At 34.6% G+C, this 16698-nt stretch overlaps 2 protein-coding genes across 2 annotated transcripts; one reads left to right on the forward strand and one right to left on the reverse strand.

Annotated features, from left to right (window-relative positions):
- Nucleotides 1–120: 120 nt before the first annotated feature.
- Nucleotides 121–7480, forward strand: LOC127506383 (fat storage-inducing transmembrane protein 1). Its single transcript, XM_051882838.1, has 2 exons — nt 121–2074; nt 5719–7480. The coding sequence occupies exons 1-2, from the start codon at nt 1809–1811 to the stop codon at nt 6410–6412; spliced, it is 960 nt and encodes a 319-aa protein (XP_051738798.1). The 5' UTR covers nt 121–1808; the 3' UTR covers nt 6413–7480.
- Nucleotides 7282–13037, reverse strand: psme1 (proteasome activator subunit 1). The gene is made up of 11 exons (XM_051882846.1): nt 12780–13037; nt 12580–12612; nt 12272–12334; nt 12046–12147; nt 11634–11688; nt 10881–10978; nt 10495–10563; nt 8025–8092; nt 7849–7903; nt 7648–7734; nt 7282–7538 (listed from the first exon to the last, which is right to left on the reverse strand). Exons 1-11 carry the CDS (start codon nt 12816–12818, stop codon nt 7452–7454), a joined length of 756 nt encoding a protein of 251 aa, XP_051738806.1. The 5' UTR covers nt 12819–13037; the 3' UTR covers nt 7282–7451.
- Nucleotides 13038–16698: the final 3661 nt, after the last annotated feature.

Genomic DNA, 16698 nt, shown 5'->3' on the forward strand with positions numbered 1-16698 from the left:
AATCATATCTCAAATATTTTCAGCCAGCTGCAAGCAATACAGTTAGTTTGCATTTCAAGCCAATTTCTCATGTCCTACATGCATTCAAAATTCTTTTTCAATCAGTTTATGAGAAGGTCAGATTTACATGCTTTACATTTTTACATTTAGTACATGCTCTTTTCTAAACTTCATCTGTGAAGATAAAAAAAAAAAAAAAATCAATGTATTCAACATATATATTACCATTCAAACATTTGGGGTCAGTGAGATTAATCAAAAGTGACAGAGAAGACATTTACATTTTACAATATATTAAAATAGAAAACATTAAAGGGTCATGAAACCCTAAAACACATTCTTTTTAAATATTAACAGATATGTACAGGTTGTACATCATTGAAAACAACAATAGTACTCTATGTTTATTATTAAGTGAAAATTGGTTATTTTTTAGTTTTTCTGAGCTATTTCGTTCTTCTGATTTAAAAAGCAAAGCTGAACCAACGTCACGAAAAGTGAGGCATATGCATTTAATTCTGAGTGTTGTGACTGGACTGTGACTGGCCTTTGTGTTCACGTGCTCATTGGATATGTCTGTGATTGGCTACAACTGATCAAAGCACAGGTAACTTAATGAATATCTATTTTGTTGTTTCAATTAGATTTGAATTTAAATTGATCTATGCAAATAATGGTGTTCTAGGTTGATCATAGATCCATTTCCACCAATGCAGCTAGAATCAACTTAGGCTTGTGTTGCTTTTGGGAAACATTACCCAAAGCACTACCATAGTGATCACTTCATTATTAAAGTGAAATGAATTTTTGTTAGCAGGTCCTCAACCCAAGCACAAGTGCAACACTTCTCCACATTGGTAACCCCAAAACCATTAACATAACAGAAACTTTTGAATACCAACATAATAGAACAGTAACCATTAAAAAGACACTCAATTTTCTAATTTTGCTAAAAAATGCTTAAAATAACACTTTATTTCAACATTTACTCTCTCAGTTCAGCCCCTTTGCAAAGCATGATGGGAAGTAAAAGTCCTGTTTGATTAACTCCTGGTTTGGTTACTTGATTGAAACATGTTATTTCAATATGAAAAAATCAAGTTAAGTAAAAGAGTAACCGTTTCAAGTCAATTTAACATGAATCAATCACATTTAAACCAGAAACCTGATACAATGGTGTTGAATCAAAATAAATTGTTTAAATAAAGTGAACAGCATCAAAAATCATTTTTTTGAGTGCTGCATTGTGAAGAAATATTTTACCATAAGATTAGAAATAAGCAGTGATATTTATTTAACTTTTATCTTACATTTGTTAAGATTTTATTTTTTATGATTTGTGTTTTATTTTTTGGTTTTTGTCTCGTGTTATGCTTTTTGTTTTGTCTTGTTTTGTTTTACTTTTTTCCAGAGCCAAAGGCACTTTATTTTAATCTATACTATAGATTAAAGAAAACCTGTTAGTTGAATCACAGACACATCATTGTATAATGCATTTGAAAGAGCCCACTTCCAGAGGCTAAATACAGTTTAAAGCACAAAGGGAATGCTGCTGTACTGCTTTATATCACACACACATGCGTGAGGGGTATAAGCTGATAAGATGGGAATGTTCGGAGCTGTTAGGGACCAAAATGTTGTCAGGGACTCATTGAGTGAAAGGGTAAATGATGAGAAGTGTGACATAAACCAGCAGGTGGAACTCAGCTGTGAAAACAAAAGGGAAGCTAATAACACTGCTGACAGATGGTAGAACAATCTCATTTCTGTCTTTCTCTCAATTTGTGCTGTTAGTGGATTTGTTGGACATGCACTGGAAGTACTGCCCTGAGCAAACCAAGATGGATCATTGTGGACTAAAGGAGATACTTTATAAGATCCATAACTCTGCCAGCAAGCTTCTGTACTCGGCTCTGATGCTGTTTACTGATTTCACAGCTGGAATACTTGGACATCTGTTATTCAGACGGCATTTTCACTTCCTCCTCTCTGTGCTGGTGCTGTTTGGACCTGTTCTGAGTCTCTGGGTATCCAAGTACAGCATATTTGGCAACAAGAACCACTACCTGTACAGGCAAGATCTTGAGGAATTACCTAATTATGAGAACTTATTGCAGATTTTGTTAAGTGTGAAGTTGATATTTTAATTTCCATCAACTTTTTCCCTTATAAAAATAAATTAATTCTTCTATAATTAAAGAAATACATACTATTATAAATATTATTAGCAACACTTTATGATAAGATTAAATTTAAACCGATGGTGCGAGGACCCTATTGGAATTGCTCTGTTTATGAACATTAATTATGCAAGAATCATTTATTTTCATTAATGTTACTTATATAAATATATATTGTTGATTGTCTATTCATGTTCATTCATAATACATCAAATAACATAAATTTAACTTGAAATGTAAAAATGTATATTAATATATGTAGAGATTAAACTTTAAAACTTGCTGTAATATTTTTCAATGTGTTAATGTGTAATGTTAACAAATTGAACCTATAATTGATACCATATTTTTATTTAAATAATGTGAATGTAACATATTTAATATTATGAATATATGAATTATTTTAAATGGTAAAATATTGAAGCGGCAATGCAAACTTTTATTTTCTTAATGAGTATTTTTCCAGACTTTCCTTGTTTCAAACAAACCTCTCTAAATTTTGTTAGATTTGTGCATACATTTTAAGGAAGTCTTAATATCTTACTCTCACACACACAGACACACAGGTTTGTTTTTGTAAATTGTGGGGACATTCCATAGGCGTAAAGGTTTTTATACTGTACAAACCGTATTTTCTATCGCCCTACGCCAACTCTACACCTAAACATACCCATCTACCCATAACTTTCTCAAAACAACTTATTCTGTATGATTTATAAGCCTTTTGAAAAATGGGGACATGGGGTAATGTCCTCATAAGTCACCCTCTCCTTGTAATACCTACACTGTAAAAAGTAATATGCTCTATCTACTCAATAAAATTGTAGCAACAGATTACAAGCAATATTATTAATTAAATTCAACATATAAAAATTGAGTTAAAATTAATCAAATTAATTTCTTAAAAGTCAACCGTTTAAAATGTGTAAAATTAGCAAACATTACAAAAACCCACAAACTGACATAAAAAGCAAAGAGTCAAACTGGCCAACTAAATGAAACACTGATCACCATAATAGTGACCAAACATTTTCAATAAAATCAACATCAACATTTAACTTCTATTTATTCTTATGTTTCTCCTTTCTTCAGTGATTCTGCTTGTTATCATCAGGTGTCTTCAATGTTGTCAATAAAAAACAAAGTGTTCTTAATTCATCTTTGAAGTCTGTTATTCAGATATTTTTGTTTAAATTTTACTTAAATTTTACTCGTTTTAAATGGTTGACTAAGGAATTCATGTGATTAATTCTAACTCAATTTTATTTGTTGAATTTAATTAATAATATTGCTTGTAATCTGTTGCCAAAATTTTATGGAGTAGATATAGCGTATTACTTTTTACAGTGTATGTCATACCCATGTCATTATACAAATTTGTGTCCTGATATGTCACAAAAACACACACACATATTTCATAGAGCATTTATTTGCAGAAAATGACAACTGGTCAAAATAACAAAAAGATGCCATGTTTTCAGACCTCAAATAATGCAAAGTAAACAAATTTATATTCATTTTTAAAGAACACGATACAAATACTTTAATTTAGGAAGAGTTCAGAAATCAATAACCCGGATTTCCAATCACAGCTTTCATGCGTCTAGTCTTGCTCTCTACCAGTCTTTCACATTGCTGTTGGGTGACTTTATGCCACTCCTGGCACAAAATTCAAGCAGCTCGGCTTGTGTCCTTCATCTTGATCACATTCCAGAGGTTTTCAGTGGGGTTCAGGTCTTGAGATTGGGCTGGCCATGACAGGGTCTTGATCTGGTGGTCCTCCATCTACGCCTTAATTGACAAGGCTGTGTGCCATGGACCATTGTCCTGTGGGAAACAACAATCCTTTGAGTCTTTGTGAAGGATGCATGACTCAAGCCACGTATAAGGTTATCCTGGAAGAAAACATGCTTCCTTCTGCTCTGACAATGTTCCCCAATTTGATATTTAGGGGTTCAAGCATGTAGCGCTGAAACCCTATTGTAATTGTTACAATTCCCAAGGATCAGTATCAGCCCCTAAAAGTGATCAGGGCAGATCAAACTGTAAGTGGTAGAGACTTGAAACTTTGAGGGCTGGTAGTACTCACACTGTCTACAATGTCACCAAGGCTCACCACGATCGGCCTGACGGGGACGCTACAACGGTCAAAAGTACAAAAACTCCTAAACCCTTAGGCGTAGGCTCAATATCATTGGAATCCTTGGCTCATGACAGACAAATGCCTGATTCGGTTGTCGAAATATTCAGGTATTTTGTTTTTTTTTTAAAAACCTACTTTTGCGAAACTAGTCCTAGGTTTTTAGCCTGATTGGAACCAAACCAGTGCAGCGAGATTCTCTGCAGTCTTGTCAATAATTATCAAAAAAAAAAATTGATTTCGATTCACGTTCCCTAAGGGCCTCCAAAACGTTCAAAGTGGGTGGAGCCACTTTTACTAAAATGGCTAAAACTTGTGAACGGAATGAGAATTTTTTTTACCAAAGTCGGTACGCATGTGTAAGAGCTCATTGTGTAGTCGCGTGAAAAAGGATGCAGTGACTGGCCACTTGGCGGTGCTATAACATGGAAAAAAAATTAAAATGGTTGTAACTGCGCAACATGAAGTATGATTGACTTGAAAATTGGCATGTTGTGTCTTTGTCCAAGGTGCCATGACTGCCTTTAAGGACATTCTCTTATCTCGAAAAACATGTCCACCATCAGCCAATGAAATTTGAGCAGATATCAGACAAGCTTAACGGAGGCCGATCGGAATGAAACTCACTTGGCCTGTTTGACTCACGGCCCTAGAGGCCTGTGAGAAATTCGAAAGAAATCGGCTACCTTCGCATTTTTCACATGCGTAAAGGATTGTATATCACATGATTTTTCGCACACGCCCACAACATTCATACCACATGGTAGAACTCATTCTGAGCAACTTTGGCTCTAGGACTGCCGCTGTCCATCAAATTGTTTGTTAAATATTGGAGATTATTTCAAAAACCAACTTTGGTGAACTAAGTTTTTGGCTCAACCTCGATAACTGTTAAAAAGCTTTAAAAAAAACCCATATATTTCCTATGGTAAATTACCTGTATTGGCTGTAGACAGTCTTTTCCATCTATGATGGAGATGGTTACAGGCTTCCTAAATAAAACATAATACCTTTTTATGCATGTGTTTAAAGGCCTTAAAGCACCTGAACCCCGATAATTGATGCTCGCAGCTATATTTTTATTTGAAATTTGGAAGAAATGTTGTCAGGTAGTTTATAGTTCATAATGTTTATTTTATGCAAACATACATATTAATAGTAAATCCAGAGAAACTGCTAATTTTGCATTGGTCCTTAATTTTTTCCAGAGCTATACACACACACACACACACACACACACACACACATACATATTTTACTATTTATCACAAGTTTACTATTTATTTATTTACTATTATTGATGTATTTGAATTATTTCTTTATTATTGTTTTTGTATTTCAATTGTAATGTTTGTGTTCTGAGATGTCTGATTGATTCTGGTTGTTTTGATCTCATAGAGTATTCCTGCATTCATGCTGGGGCTGGACCTGCATATTATGTGGCTCTTTTGTATTTCTTCTGTCATACTGCATCAGTAACTCTCTCGTTCACTCAGTCCGTCACCTCTCTCGGCTCGTCGTAGCCGGGACTCTGTGGACACTGTTCCGTCGTGTTCTCTCCTTCCTAGTGGACGCCTCAGGAAGCTGTTTTGAGCCATTACAAAGCACCACAGAAGTCCGCAGGAACCCCTGGGAGCTCCTGGACTCTGATACAGGCCCCTTATTACTACTGAGAGAGGAAAAGGGTAAAGCAGCCTGCCTTAAGGCTGGGCTACAGTGGCAGGGATGTGAGGTGTCTGATGAAATCTTGATTCTAAGTTTATGTTGTTTGATTCTTGCTGAGGAAATTGCTGTTTTTGGGCCCTGCATGGCTCTAGGAAAGCCTCTGGGGGCGCCGCTGAGGATTCTCTTCATGCTGTGTGTGTTGTTGATGAGTCTCTGGATCTTCCTGATTCTCTGCTTGTTAGCGCACTTCCCACTGTTCCCTTCTCAGCTGGTTGGAGGAGCTCTTGGGTATCTGGGATGGAAGGGACTTTATAGGGGCTGGTATGTTTTAAAGCCCGGCTGGTGCTGTCTTAGAGGACCAAAAACTTTGCACTTGGACATCACAAGTAAAACTGCAGTAAATATGTCATGCATGTTGAGGAAATAAGAAATTATGTGTATATATATATATATATATATATATATATATATACACACACACACACACATATATATATATATATATATATATATATATACATACATATATCTGTGTGTGTGTTATTTCAACATTTTCTGATAAATTTTAAAAAACGTTATGTAATGGAACTAAGCAAACATGAACAATGAACAGTTGTATTTTCATTAACTAATATGTTAACAAAGACTAATAAATACAGTAACAAATGTATCGCTCAATGTTAGTTAATGTTGGTTAATGCATTATAAGAAATAAGTAATAAGACCTTATTGTAAATTGTACATTTTTTGAGTCTCTTATGCTTACCAAGTCTGCATTTATTTGATCTAAAATACAGTAAAAACAGTAATACGGTGAAATAAATATTACAATTTGAAATAACTGCTTTTTATTTGAATATATTTTAATATGTAATTTATTTCTGTGATGCAAACCTGAATTTTCAGCATCATTACTCCAGTCTTCAGTGTCACATGATCCTTCAGGAATAAACATTAATTCTTATTATAATTAATGTATTCTGCTTATATTTTTGTGGAAACCACTTTTTTTTCAGGATTCTTTGATTAATAGAAAGTTCAAAAGAACAGCATTTATTTGAAATAGAAATCTTTTAAAACTATAAATGACTTTACTGTCACTTTTGATCAATTTATTGCAACCTTGCTGAATAAAAGTATTAATTTTAACATATATAAATCAATTAAATACATATATATATATATATATATAGTTATTTCCCTGTTTTGTCAAACTGTAAAGCATTTATATGCAAGATATTACATCAAAATAATGTTGTATGTGACATTATGAATGAAAACATGAGTGATACCACATTTAGCTAAACTCTTTATTGAGTAAAAACTAGTACAGTTGATTCTGTTGATGTAATTGAAGCTCAAGTCAATGCATTGTGACTGTGGACGTGAAACTCAATACGACATGTTTTACTTTTCAGCAAATGTGTGTGTTTGTGTGTCTTTGCAGTGCAGATTGGCTGCGGCTCTCAGTAGATAAGCGCTTTTGAAGATAAGTCCCCTCTGGGCTTCTTAATCTTGTCAAAATTCTTGATGATGACATCATACAGCATGGCCTAGAGTTGAACAGAATGGATGTAATCAGTCATAGCCATCTTACCAAACACATAAGCACCAACTTGCATTAAAACTGAGAAATGCAGGGTAAACCAAGACCGAACTTACATAAGTGTTGCGAATCTCCAGGGCTACGATGCGTAACTCACAGTACTGATGCTGATCCAGTTCATGGACAAGCTGCCTGAAATCTCCCTGTTGCCAAGTAACAAAACAATCAAATTATCAGAAGCTCAAAGATTTTTGAAAACATGTAAACAATGGTTTAATTCAGCAGGTTAGCAATGTCTAAATCTAACACAAACTGACCACATGTGGCTGTTTGGAAGCCTTGGCTACAGCGTCTCCCCTCTCGCTGTAGTACCTGAGTAAACACAAACACAGTGAAAAATATGAAACATTAAAAAACTATAATGTAAATATAAACTATTAATGTATTTATAATAGAGCCATCTTGAGGTTAATGATGCAGTCTGGTCTCTTACTTGGAAATCTGTGTCTGGAATCCCTCAATCTTGGTGCGGGTGTTGGTAAGCAGTTCAAAAACTTTTTCCTGTGGGAACATTGATTTTTGCATTTATACACATAAATTTAACACAACATTCAACTATTAAATGAGTATTGCCACAACTTTTCTATCTTATGTACCACAGCCTCATCAATATGTTCAAGTACAATATGTTTAAGTTCCTGTAAAGCAAAGCTGATTTTTCAGCATCATTACTCCTGTCTTCAGTGTCACATGATCCTTCAGAAATCATTCTAATATGCTGATTTGCTGCTCAAGAAACATTTCTTATTATCAATGTTGAAAACAGTTGTGCTGCTTAATATTTTTGTAGAAACCTCAATACATTTTTTCAGGATTCTTTAATTATTAGCATTTATTTGAATTTTTTGTTGTGTACTTTTGTAGTGTATTTAGTACTGCCTTATTTGATCAATGTAGTGCGTCCTTGCTTTAAAAAAAAAAAAAAAAAAAAAAAAATTATATATATATATTACTGACCCCAAACGTTTCATTGGTGATGTAATTTAACACTATGATTAATATTTGAAGTTAAATATAAAACAATTAAACAATTAAAAAACAGAGTTATAAAGTAGCACATATTAGTGTCATTCACTCAAATGTACAAAACTTGCACACATTAGGCCTACACATTTTGGTATATAAAATAATTTACATTACAACTATATTATTAATTTGTTACTTGATATCATTTTATTTTATATTGATATTTTTTAAAGTAACCCTCTTAAAGTATTAGTCCACTTTCAAATAAAAATTTCCTGATAATTTACTCACCCCCCTGTCATTCAAGACGTCCATGTCCTTCTTTCTTCAGTCGAAAAAAAATTAAGGTTTTTGATGAAAACATTCCAGGATTATTCTCCTTATAGTGGACTTCAATTGGCCCCAAACGGTTGAAGATCAAAATTACAGTTTCAGTACAAGTGCTTCCACCAGACCGCCTTCCGTATTCTTCAAAAAATTTACGCTGTATGCCCTACACCTTCCCTATTCAACTTGCGTAACGAACGCGCCGCCAGTTCCGTTTTTTTCCGTAAGTTGAATAGGGAAGGTGTAGGACATTCAGCGTAAGCTTTTTGAAACTGAAACTGTAATTTTGACCTTCAACCGTTTGGGGCCAATTGAAGTCCACTATAAGGAGAATAATCCTGGAATGTTTTCATCAAAAGCCTTAATTTCTTTTCGACTGAAGAAAGAAGGACATGGACATCTTGGATGACATGGGGGTGAGTAAATTATCAGGAAATTTTTATTTGAAAGTGGACTAATCCTTTAAATGACATTTTATGAATAAATATTGGGGCTGCGCGCAATTTTGCATGCGTATTGTAACGGCTTGCGATAACTGAATGATTTTAAAACTTCAAAACTTCAAGTTTAAAACTTCAAGTTACGAAAAGTCAAAGTTTTAGGTCAACGCAGATAGCAGAGAATAGACTGGACATATGACTGTTGAATACACGTGACATACTTAATATTAAGATAAATGATTAAGCGCAATAAGCCACAGAAAAGAACTCAACGTACTGCACAGAAAGCCGCGTCTCTGACAACACGCGATCCCGAATACAGTTCACTTTTGCAGCTTATATGACCAAACACACACAAAATTATGTCATTGGCTATTTTTCAGTCATTGGCTATTTTTCAGATAAACATAGTCAGTTACATCTTAAGTGAACGTAAACAGTTTTAATAATAGCTTCCGGCAAACATCCATACACAAGTCGAAGCGTAATCTCTGACGCATGACGTATTGACGAACACGGAAGCTCAGAGGGTAGAGCAAAACAAAACACTGGTCACTAATTAGAAGTCTAAAAGGAGAATTTTTTAAAAAGAAATGTTGGAGGATTTTGATATAAGAGAAGAGGAGCTTGAGTTTGCTGCCCAGCCCTATTTGTTTTGAACGGCGAGAGGCATCTACTCTCACCTACTCCTACGTCATGCCAGAGGTTACACTTCTGCCGCAAGTCGATTTGCGTACGGGTGTTTGTCAGAAGCTAGATATTATAGTTTATAAAGTTTTAAATATGGATATTTTTCTTACAAAATCCTATCGCTTCGCTTCAGAAGGCCTTTATTAACTCCCTGGAGCCGGGTGGATTACTTTTATGATGGATGGATGAACTTTCAAAATCTCAAGCACCATTTACTAGCATTATAAAGCTTGGAAGAGCCAGAATATTTTTTAATGCAACTCTGATTTTGTTAGTCTGAAAGAAGATAGTCATATACACCTAGGATGGCTTGAGGGTGAGTAAATCATGGGATAATTTTCATTTTTGGGTGAGCTATCCCTTTAACGTGTTATCACATTTTTCTTTAATATCATGCAGCCCTAATACATAATTCAAATCTATACTTACAGATGAGAAAAAAAAGATATTTAATTTTGTCACAATATAGGGTTAACTGACCTGTACAGCAACTCCAAAGTTGTTCCCATCTTCAATTTTGGGGACCTGAAGCTGTATCCACATTGACACCTACACAAAAGTGTCATAATGTTACACAATGAACAAAAATTTACCAAAATGCTTTATTAAACGTTTCGATGCCAGCAGAGTCTACATGCAATATAAAACTAACAATAAATTAAAGTATTATAGAACCAGTTGAGCAATTACATTTGTCAAAAAAAAGTCAAATCCATCAAAAAAAGAAAAAAAAAAGGTGAAAATTGAATATCATTTGAATATTATATCATAACTTTTTTTGTTGTTAATGGGTTTAACTTTTTGACAAACATAATTTATTTAACTGTTCAGATCTGCACAGTTAGCACATGATATCACTTCCTCACCGTGTTAAGACACTCCTTTAGAGTCTGAATCTCAGGCTTGATGAGCTTGAGGAGTTTCTCTACTGTCTCATTGCAGGCGATGGGACCACAGGGAGGACCTTTCAGATCACAATTAACATCATCAGTTAAATTTGTGCTTTCCAAATTGCCACATTAGTTTGTAAGGACAGAGATGGATGGAAGCTTTTGGCTGCATCCGAAATCACATACTTCCCTACTATATAGCAGGCGAAAAACAATATGTGACAAAAGAAGTACGTCCGAATTCACAGTACTCATAAAAGGGTAGGCAAAAAGTACCTAGATAACCAACTTCCAGCGAGATTCTAAAGTGCGCATTCGATGGACACTTTACTATCCCATGAGGCCACGGGAGAGGAATTGTGAATGGCAGTGAAGCAACGCAACTGACGCTGCAGGTCACATAATAATGACAACATGGCGAATGTAGTACATCCAGATTACATTCATACTACACACATATATGGAACATACTTTTTTTAGTGGTCGTGAAGTTACTTATTCAAAATAAGTACCTACTCAAAAGAGTATGTGATTTTGGACACAGCCCATCTTAAAATCTTCATTAGGTTCTGCACTATTTCTATGACATTACCAGTCTAACAGTGCCAACCTGTGTTCATGCTGTGAATTACACATTGTCATATTGCATTTGGGGGAATTCAGGTCTAGGGAAAAGAGAACCGAACAACTAACATTTTCAGTTTCATTTTCCAAAATCCACACATTTACCTTCATCCTCATCTTCTCCTTTCTCTCCACTCTTCTTTCCCTCTTTGGCCTCTTTCTGTGTGAATAAAATGTCATTAAAGTCTAATAGGTTACTTAAACTAAACCACAAACTGGCTTAAAGGTGCAATATAGTGATTAACTTGATTTATAAACTCATTAATGTGGATAATTAGTGATAATGATGCCTTCATCTAAATGTATGACATTTTTATGTATATTATATATTTTAAAATATAGAAAATGTCTAAAATATTGCTAATATATATTTGAAATAAATGAGGGAAAAAATGTATGTAAAAATCAAATGTATCTGGGATGCAATTCAGTTATTTATTTGTCCTGATACATTTTTCTCTATTGAAATAATAAGAATAATTAGGCTTGTTAATAATAAATAATGTGTTATAATTACCTCCTCTTTCTTCTTCCTCTTAAGCTCCTCTTTGGCAGGGTCTGGGATTGGGATGTCCAGAGGAGCCCTGATGACAGACAGATCCTTCAGACTACAGGAACCCTAAATAATAAATAATAATAATAATAATAACATAAATACAATCACAAACAGCATTGCTTAGCCACAGCATAATCTGTATTCAAAGAGTCTGAATGTTTGATGCACCTGCTGGATGACTTCATACCTGTAATATGTTGTCCATCACTGCAATTTTCTCAGGGAAGACTTTTGAGATCAACTGTTCAGCCTGTTTAAAATAATTAAACATCGGGATGTAACAAACTTTCACTATACAGTTATTGTTACTAGTGTAAAATCATAATATATTAATATTGGTTCTCCTTCAAACTGCTTCAGGAATGCTTCTGTCATGTTTCATTTCTTTTCACAATTATAATAGTGTATGATACACTGTGTGAACTATAATAACTGGTATTTTAGCATAAACTAAGAAAGCTATGAAAGAGAGTGACTGAATGTATTTATAATTACCTCTTTGGTGATTTTTTGGGAGAATCCATCCACCTGCAAAGTACATAGGAAGTGTTTGTCAAACCTCTAAAACACAAACACGCGTTCATTATATATGCTGAGGTTTATAGGCAAGCTAAAATCAAAATACCTCATTTTCGTTCAGTAAACAGTAATAAATGACTTTAAATTGGGTTTCGGGCCTATAATAGGCGGCTTACCTGTTTCTTAGACGCGGGGCTCATGTCTAAGGAAGTCATTTTTGCAGATTAGTCGTTTCGATTTATGTTATTGCAAAACTTTATTGAACCTGTTTGCAGAAAAACTCGTTTAATGTCTTATCCCACTGGGTAACGTGGGGTTTAGTTTGAAAAGAGAAGATGAAATCCAGTTATCGACGAAACAACGAGAAGTCGCAGTTAGTCAGCACAAAAAATGAAAATGAAAGTGAATTAAGCGTTAAATAATAATTCCTCGTGTCACCGAAAGGGGGCGACAACAATCAAAATCTTTCAGCGAGTTACGGAAACAGGCTTTGCTTTGCCAATTAAAATAAAAGTCCTATTTTTTGTTTGTTTGCTTTTTTTGTAAATACTGTACTGAGCATTGGTATGAATGAGGAATGAATATAGCAATATGTCATTTATTTTTTACGATGCTTTCACCTGAATGTATGCCATAAAATATATATATATATATATATATATATGTATATATATATATATGTATATATATATATATATATATATATATATGTATATATATATATATATATATACACACACACACAGTCAAACCAAAAATTATTCAGACACTACATATATTGTTTTTTTTGTTTTGTTTTGTTTTTTTTACTAGTGGGTGCAGGACACTATAGTTCATTTATGTAAGTGAGGATAGCAAAATAAAGTAAACTGTGACATATTATACCCACAAATTCTTCATACAGTGGACTACCAGTAAAATTGTAAAAAAATTAGGACCAAAAATTATTCAGACACTTTGATCTGACTATGTTTTGCCAAGTGTTTTCTAACATAATTAAGATTAAATTTTTTTCTGACCCAGTTTAACTCTGAGATCTTGCCATATTTTATTACCATTTTTTTAAACTATAGTGAATAAACTGAATATATATATATATATATATATATATTAGTATCTCACAGAAGTGAGTACACCCCTCACATTTTTGTAAATATTTTATTATATCTTTTCATGTGACAACACTGAAGAAATTATATTTTGCTACAATGTAAAGTAGTGAGTGTACAGCTTATATAACAATGTAAATTTGCTGTCCCCTCAAAATAACTCAACACACAGCCATTAATGTCTAAACCGCTGGCCACAAAAGTGAGTAAACCCCTAAGTGAAAATGCCCAAATTGGGCCCAAAGTGTCAATTTTTGTGTGGCCACCATTATTTTCCAGCACTGCCTTAACCCTCTTGGGCATGGAGTTCACCGGAGCTTCATAGGTTGCCACTGGAGTCCTCTTCCACTCCTCCATGATGACATCACGGAGCTGGTGGATGTTAGAGACCTTGTGCTCCTCCACCTTCCGTTTGAGGATGCCCCACAGATGCTCAATAGGGTTTAGGTACCCTCAGCTTCTTTAGCAAGGCAGTGGTCGTCTTGGAGGTGTGTTTGGGGTGGTTATCATGTTGGAATATTGCCCTGCAGCCCAGTCTCCAAAGGGAGGGGATCATGCTCTGCTTCAGTATGTCACAGTACATGTTGGCATTCATGGTTCCCTCAATGAACTGTAGCTCCCCAGTGCCGGCAGCACTCATGCAGCCCCAGACCATGAAACTCCCACCACCATGCTTAACTGTAGGCAAGACACACTTGTCTTTGTACTCCTCACCTGGTTGCCACCACACACGCTTGACACCATCTGAACCAAATAAGTTTATCTTGGTCTCATCAGACCACAGGACATGTTTCCAGTAATCCATGTCCTTAGTCTGCTTGTCTTCAACAAACTGTTTGTGGGCTTTCTTGTGCATCATCTTTAGAAGAGGCTTCCTTCTGTGATGACAGCCATGCAGACCAATTTGATGCAGTGTGTGGCGTATGGTGTGAGCACTGACAGGCTGACCCCCCCCCCACCCCTTCAACCTCTGCAGCAATGGTGGCAGCACTCATACATCTATTTCCCAAACACAACCTCTGGATATGATGCTGAGCACGTGCACTCAACTTCTTTGGTCGACCATGGCGAGGCCTGTTCTGAGTGGAACCTGTTCTGTTAAACCGCTGTATGGTCTTGGCCACCGTGCTGCAGCTCAGTTTCAGGGTCTTGGCAATCTTCTTATAGCCTACACCATCTTTATGTAGAGCAACAATTCTTTTTTTCAGATCCTCAGAGAATTCTTTGCCATGAGGTGCCATGTTGAACTTCCAGTGACCAGTATGAGAGAGTGAGAGCGATAACACCAAAATTTAACACACCTGCTCCCCATTCACACCTGAGACCTTGTAACATGACTAATTGGGCCCAATTTGGACATTTTCACTTAGGGGTGTACTCACTTTTGTGGCCAGGGGTTTAGACATTAATGGCTGTGTGTTGAGTTATTTTGAGGGGACAGCAAATTTACACTGTTATACAAGCTGTACACTCACTACTTTACATTGTAGCAAAGTGTCATTTCTTCAGTGTTGTCACATGAAAAGATATAATAAAATATTTACAAAAATGTGAGGGGTGTACTCACTTCTTTGAGATACTGTATATAAAAATACATTGTATACAGTTTTTATGTATTTTAAATTATTTGTCCTGATTTAAAGTATAGAAAAATATTCTAAACATTGCTAATATATTATTAAAAGAAGTTAGAAAAATGTAATATAAAATATATAAATAATGTATGAATATAATATATTGTAAAACATATGTAAAATGTTTTTTACTTTGTATATATTTTACAAACATATATGTGAAATAAATGTTTAAAAAATAAATAAAATATCATGAAAAAATATTTGGGATATATTTCATATTTATTTGTGCTGATATGTTTTTCTTATATTTTGAAATGAAAATCTATAAATATTATTCAACTTATTTACATTTCACTTATTCATTTGGCAGACACTACATCAACCTACTGTACATTCAATGTGAGTTCTTTGGGAATTGAACCCGTGACAAGTGTTGCTTATGTTCTTGCCCCTGAATTACATTTTGTAATATATTTTCAAAATGAAAGTTTAAACAAAACTCAGAAAATATGTTATATTTACAATATGTGTCAAAAAAATTGCCTTATGGGAACCCAGCAACATTACTCCTGATCGTAAGCCACAACACCACATTATCCCTTAAATATCTTCATTGATCTTGCTGACAAAATGTTCTCACATTACAACATGTGTCGAGTTCTGATCAGGTACAGTCATTCAAAGGCCTAGAAAACATCAGCACCATTGCATTTATAACTGACAAAGAAAAACAGTAGTCTGTGCACGACTTAGTTACACTCTTTTAAAAAAAAAGTTTCCAAAAAGGTGCCATAGAAGAACCATTTGTGGTTCCCCAAAGAACCTTCCAGTTCTGTTTTTAAAAGAGTGTGAAGAATATTTTAATAATCTAAAAAACACTTCCTCCACTATAAAGAACGTTTTGTGCACTGGAAAGGTTCCATGGATGTTAAAAGTTCTTCACGGAACCATCGATGCCAATAAAGAACTTTTATTTTTAAGAGTGACTCCCTAATTTATTCCTAAAAGTTGATTTTAATGATATCAACAAAGAACATGCAGAGCCAACAGCTACTCAAAGTAAAGAGATTGAATAGGCCTACACTGCATGCTGTTTCCCGTAATACAAATACAAAAGTAGACTGTAATTATGTGTAGGCCACTAGATCTAATCATCAAAACACATGCCACTCATCCACTGAAAAGTACTCTCTTCCATCACAGATATCCACTGATTAAACAGAATACCACTGTTTACATGGGTGGTTTGCATAAAGGACTGAACACGTCTCCCTAATCTTGTCAAACTGAATTGAGTAACATGTATTCAATGTTATTTTTGTTTGGGTTAAAACTCTTTTCAAGTTCATTGGAATTATTGCTTGAATTGACCAATGCAGTGCATGTTTTTGTTTTTGCATAGTCCAAAG

Source organism: Ctenopharyngodon idella, chromosome 23 (genome assembly GCF_019924925.1).
Source record: "Ctenopharyngodon idella isolate HZGC_01 chromosome 23, HZGC01, whole genome shotgun sequence".
Classification (NCBI taxonomy): domain Eukaryota; kingdom Metazoa; phylum Chordata; class Actinopteri; order Cypriniformes; family Xenocyprididae; genus Ctenopharyngodon; species Ctenopharyngodon idella.